The following is a 5780-nucleotide window of genomic DNA, read 5'->3' on the forward strand; positions in this document are numbered from 1 at the left end:
CGCTTAGATCAAACTTCCAAGTAACAAGTTCGGACCGACCTAACCAATATAAGTCACGACCGGACTAATTCCGACACCGGCCTTCTTAGAACATACTGCGACCGGACTAACTCTGAGACCGGCCTAACTGTGAATTGCCTCCAGACCGGAGTAATTTTACTCTTCCTCGGGCTGAAGTAACGGTCTCTTCTTGAACCGGAGTAATTTCGTCTTCTTGGGCCGAAGTAGCTTTGTCTTCCCAAGGCCGGAGTAATTTTGCCCTTCTGGGCCGGAGTATTCTGTATGGCCTTTTTACCTAGTCCACTGCGTTTTGGGCCTCAAAACCAAACCCGAAGTTCGGCCCAATTTTCCCAAAAATTACCCTCTCATAATTCGTTGTAGAACAATTTGATCCGCTCCTGCGAAGACTCGAACCGCCAACCTTCCGCACCATAAACCTTATAGCACCACATGATTATATATACAACATATATTATTTATATAGTACATACATCCATATTAATATAAAAGTATATGTATAAACATAATTATTTTATTGAATATAATTTATGTAAAATAAACTATTTACTATCAAAATAAAAAAAAAAATCACTTTTGGCGACTAAAAATTCTATACTTTTGGCTACTAATTATTTTTTAGTTGCTAAAAAACTTAACTTTTGCCGACCAAAATCGGATTTGGTCGCCGAAGATGCACTTTCAGCTACCAAAATTTTGGTCACCAAAAAATTTTATTCCCGCCTTAGGATTTTAGGTCTTCCGCGCTAAAAATGACCACTTTTGGCGACTAAACTTATTTTTTAGTTGCCAATTGTAGACTTTTGGCTACAAATTTTTTTTTTTTGCACCAAAAAGCTTTACTTTTGGCTACTAAAATTTTTTTAGTCGGTAAAACCCATATAATCAGCGACCAAACTTATTTTTAGTCGCCAATTGTAGACTTTTGGCTACTAAAGATTTTTTAGTCACTAAAACCCATATAATCAGCGACCAAACTTAGTTTTAGTCGCCAATAGTAGACTTTTGGCTACTAAAATTGTTTAGCCGCCAAAAAGCTTTACTTTTGGCAACTAATGCTATTTTGGTCAGGAAATTTAGTCGCCAAATATGCTTTTTCCTGTAGTGTATATTGAGTTTAATTCTTTTATTTTTAATCATTTATTGCATTTTAAAAATTTAGAAAATATATTGGCATTTTTTATTTTTTCAAAAATGTCATTATAAGCTTGAAAAATTTTTGACTTAGTGGCATTTCTCAAAATGCTATAAGATATTTGTTTATGACATTTTTCACCTAAGTGCCATAAAAAATAATTTGCACTTACTTAGTGTCCTGACATTTTTTTAAAAATGCCATTGCAAATATTCATAAAAAGTTTTTGTAGTGACATTTTTGTTGTAGTGAAGTGACACTTTTTTTAACTGAAATGCCACTAGAGCCTTGTATGTTTGTGGCTCTATGACATTTTTCTAAAAAATGCCACCAAATATTCTTTTTGTGACATTTTTTCAGAACATGCCACTAGTATGGTGTCACTAAAATATATTTTTGTTGTAGTGTTGTGACAGTTGTTCATTGAAATGTCACTAGAGCCTTTTATGTTTGTCGTTTTGTGGTATTTTTCAAAAACGTGCCACTAAATATCATTTTTGTGGCATTTTCTAAAAATATGTCACTAGTGTAGTGCCACTAAAGTATGTTTTTGTTATAGTTTTGTGACACTTGTTCATTGAAATGTCACTAGAGCCTTTTATATTTGTCGTTTTGTGGCATTTTTCAAAAACGTGCCACTAAATATCATTTTTTGTGGTATTTTCTAAAAATATGTCACTTGTATAGTACCACTAAAGTATGTTTTTGTTGTAGTGGCAATTTTTTTCATCGAAAATGATTTAGCTTACAAGTTGGATTATGCGAACTAGATTAGTAATTTTACAACTAAAAATGCAAGAAGAATGCTATTTAAGTGATTTTTGTTGCAGTTTTTTTTTTTTTTTTAATTTGATATTTCAGTTTAGATTATTTTGATCATTTTTCTTATTGTAAACTTTATTATATGTTTAAGTAAATTTTAATAGATGTATAATTGAAGTAAGCTTTTCACGACAACCGTCAAATATCAAAAAATAAAAAAAAATAAAAAAAATTGGACACATAATTATTATTATTTTTTAAATATATATATGAAAGGTGTATTGAAAGTTCTCTTTGGATCTCGAAAAAATTAGAGCCGACCCTACATAAAGTCTACACAAGCTATGTTTGGCATGCCCATTTGGGCTAAAATAGTCATATAGGACAAAATTTGTTATTTTAGCCAAATATGATAAAATTTCACATTCAAACCATAATCATTTCATTTTTTCTCTTACAAATGTCAAAAATACTAAAAAGTCTATCCGAAACAAGACTTTTTAGCTCCAGGTTAAAATAGTTAAAAAATCAACTCACATCCCGAACGAAAACTTAAATTAGTAGAAATTGTCAAATATATCTGATAACTGCACAAATCAAATTCTATAACTTCTCACCTTATATAATTACTTAAATCAAACTCACATTAAATTTTAGGGTAAATTATGCAAATAGTCCCTGAAGTTTACACGATATGTCAATTTGGTCCCTATAGTTTGAATCTACACACTATATTTTATTTTTAGACATTTTTTCTAAGTTTGTTACATTTTCAATTCTGCAAACAATGATCAAATTTAAATATCTCCAATGAGTCACGTCACGATATTAATGTAATGGATTTCACAACTAATATATATCTCTAACACAGTGCTGACGATAAGATAAGATAGTAAAAATATATGGTCATTATAGAAATACTTCAAAAAAAAAAAAAAAAAAAAAAAAAGAGTAATTTCATTGTTGAGAAAAGTTTACATAATCCACAACACCAGTGTTTAGGCTAACCAAATCATATCTGTTAATACAACAAGTGCACTGTTTATTGTTGAATAAACCCAATCTGCAACTGAAACAAAGACTCTTCCCTATGCTCTATGATGGAAGCTGTGGTGGTGGATGGTGGGAAGGCAAGCTAATGCGAAGCTCGAGATTTAATTGAGGAGGACATTGTTCTTGGCTTGTGTTTTTCTGTTCTTGGCACCCAATTATTACCTCATAATTCTCCTCCCCCTCCTTTTTATCTTCGACAGCAGAAAATATTAGTGTTGTAGAATTAGAGGTTGAGGTTGTTGTGGTTGTTGGCTCATTCAGTGGCCGATGTGTGACTGGATCAATCCCTCTGCTCAGTAGCTTTTTTCTCAAATGGGTGTTCCAGTAATTCTTTATTTCATTATCAGTTCTTCCTGCTAACTTCCCAGCTATCAGAGACCACCTATACATGCATACATACATAAGCACAAAAATCACAACTGTAAACGGAATTACTTGAGTTCAACTAGTGTTCCACCATTTAAAAGATCGTTTGAAATCAACTTGGTAAATGTAAACAATCTGAGTTTGAGTACATTCCAAAGTTCAAAAAATAGAGGGTTTGACAAACATCCATTTTTTTTTTTTTTTTAAATTTAACAAACGCCTTTTTTGTTATTGGAAAAGTTCAGGTAGAATTTTGAATTTCTTTTTAGTTCATTTCAAATTACAATTAAGGACCTCAAAAATAAAATTAAAAATAAATAAAAATATTCACAAATATATATATATATATATATATGTAATGTGATTTTTTTAGCATTTGTCAAATATTATAGATTCTACTAAAAATATTGATTTTTTTTTTTCTTGCCTTTTGTCATTTACATCAGTCGAAATAAATAACTAAATATTTTTTACTTAGATAGCTAAAAAATGACTTTGTGAGTGTTTGGAAAGTTGTTATTTAGTAGGTTATTTTAGTTTTTGACTATTTTAGGAGGTTAAAATTTTTGTGTTTGGAAAGATAGTTGGATTTTTTTGTAATTAGATGTGATGTTTGTGAGATAAAAAGTAAAATAATTATGGATTTGATGTGACATTTTGTCTTATTGATTATTTTAGCTTATGTTGTCTTTTAATGCTATTTTAGTAAAAAAAAATAAAAGCCAAAAAAGTTGCTTCCCCAACACCCCCAATTAACAAAATAAAATAATATCTTAATGTTAAGTTTGAGTAAGGTATCACTCGTTTCAATAAATTAATATGTATAAGAACAGGCAATTCTAGTTTTAAACGTTATTAGTTCAATTAATACTAGTGTGACATAGATTAAAAAATAAACAAATTGAACAACTTCCCATCTAGAAAACTTGGGTAGTAAAGAGAAAGTATTAGTTAATCAAGTAAAGTGAACAAAGAGTTGGGGAGGTTTCATACTTGTTACCAAGAAGGCTATGGAGGTTGATTATGAGTTCATCTTCTTCAGGAGTAAAATGACCGCGCTTGAGGTCTGGGCGGAGATAATTGATCCACCTCAGTCTGCAACTTTTCCCACATCTGAGGAGACCGGCAGCTTTCGGAAGGGATCTCCAGCAGCCCTCACCGTGAGCTCCGATGTAGGAAATAAGTCTCTCATCTTCTTCTTTGGTCCAAGCTCCTTTGTTTGTGTGAGCTTTCTCACAGCAAGGAGACCTCCCCATGGATATGAATGAATGATAAGTTTAGTCTGTCACACACTACTACTGCAACTTCACCAATCACTCTCACTTGCATATTATTATTTTTTGCTTCTTCTTGTTGTTGTTGTTAGTTGTTGTAGTGGAGTTTGGTGCACTGAACATATATATAAATATATATTAATTTTAAATATCAATTTATATGCATCTAGCTTTTTGAATTTCTGATATTGATATATTGGTTGATATTGTCTATAATGACCACTATATGATATCAAACTTTTGAACTTTTGATATTAATTTATTGATACGGTTTACTATCAATCGATATATGATTGTATCGCAAATATTAATACTATTATTTAAACTATAATATATATAGAGAGAGAAATGCTAGATATCCTATTAGTTATTAGTTTGTTTAGTAATCAAAATTAACTAATATTTCATATCAAAAAGATATTAAAATTTAAAATTTACATATTAAATTTTTTAATTATAACTCACGTTATATCAAATTTAAGCTTATATTATATATTCAAATTGTGAATATTTTTTAAGTGTTTAATCTAAGCACCTAGCATTTAGATATACAGTTGATGCTATAGAAACGGAATTTGTATACAAAATTTTGACAGAGAATTATGCGCTTTCAATACAAGCCAAAACATGCATCATTAGGGCTCATAGTAGTAGAAATATCACTCTCGCATTATTTTAAATGAGTTTTATGTATTAAAATTTTATTTGAAATTTATTTATATATATCTATTATATTACATGTTGATACGGCGGGTTCCAGATGGAACGGGTCGGCTGATCCACGTTTCCCAAACCGGTGTCCAAATGATCAAGCCCACTAAAAGACCTGCACACGAGTTCAACGGGGAATGGGGAGTCCCTCAGCGAACCCTCCGACGAGCAAGTTAGAGAGAGAAGCAGAATGTAGAGATGAATTAGAGATAGAAAAGCTTAACCTTCTTCTTATTTTCGACGTCTACTTATATCCTCCGGTAATCATTTCGTTGTCCCTTCCGACCTGTCACCTTGGCTGAAAGTCTATGCTCTAGCTTACCTTGTTCGTGGTGAAGGCGTTCTGTCTCGACGGAGAAAGATTATCGCAATAAATGCTGTAAGGGCCTTTATTAATGGCGATATGCAGTGGCAATAACTTTGTAGATCTTTGTCTGCTTATGTGGCTTGCCCTTCTCTTG

General features: G+C 31.5%; 1 protein-coding gene across 1 annotated transcript; it reads right to left on the minus strand.

Moving 5' to 3' along the window:
* Positions 1-2848: 2848 nt before the first annotated feature.
* On the minus strand, positions 2849-4686 carry LOC114259634 (myb-related protein 308). The gene is made up of 2 exons (XM_028199655.2): positions 4328-4686; positions 2849-3350 (listed from the first exon to the last, which is right to left on the minus strand). The coding sequence occupies exons 1-2, from the start codon at positions 4588-4590 to the stop codon at positions 3011-3013; spliced, it is 603 nt and encodes a 200-aa protein (XP_028055456.2). The 5' UTR covers positions 4591-4686; the 3' UTR covers positions 2849-3010.
* Between the last annotated feature and the right edge of the window lie 1094 nt (positions 4687-5780).

Source organism: Camellia sinensis, chromosome 3 (genome assembly GCF_055761805.1).
Source record: "Camellia sinensis isolate YWXY chromosome 3, ASM5576180v1, whole genome shotgun sequence".
In the NCBI taxonomy this organism is placed as follows: Eukaryota; Viridiplantae; Streptophyta; class Magnoliopsida; order Ericales; family Theaceae; genus Camellia; species Camellia sinensis.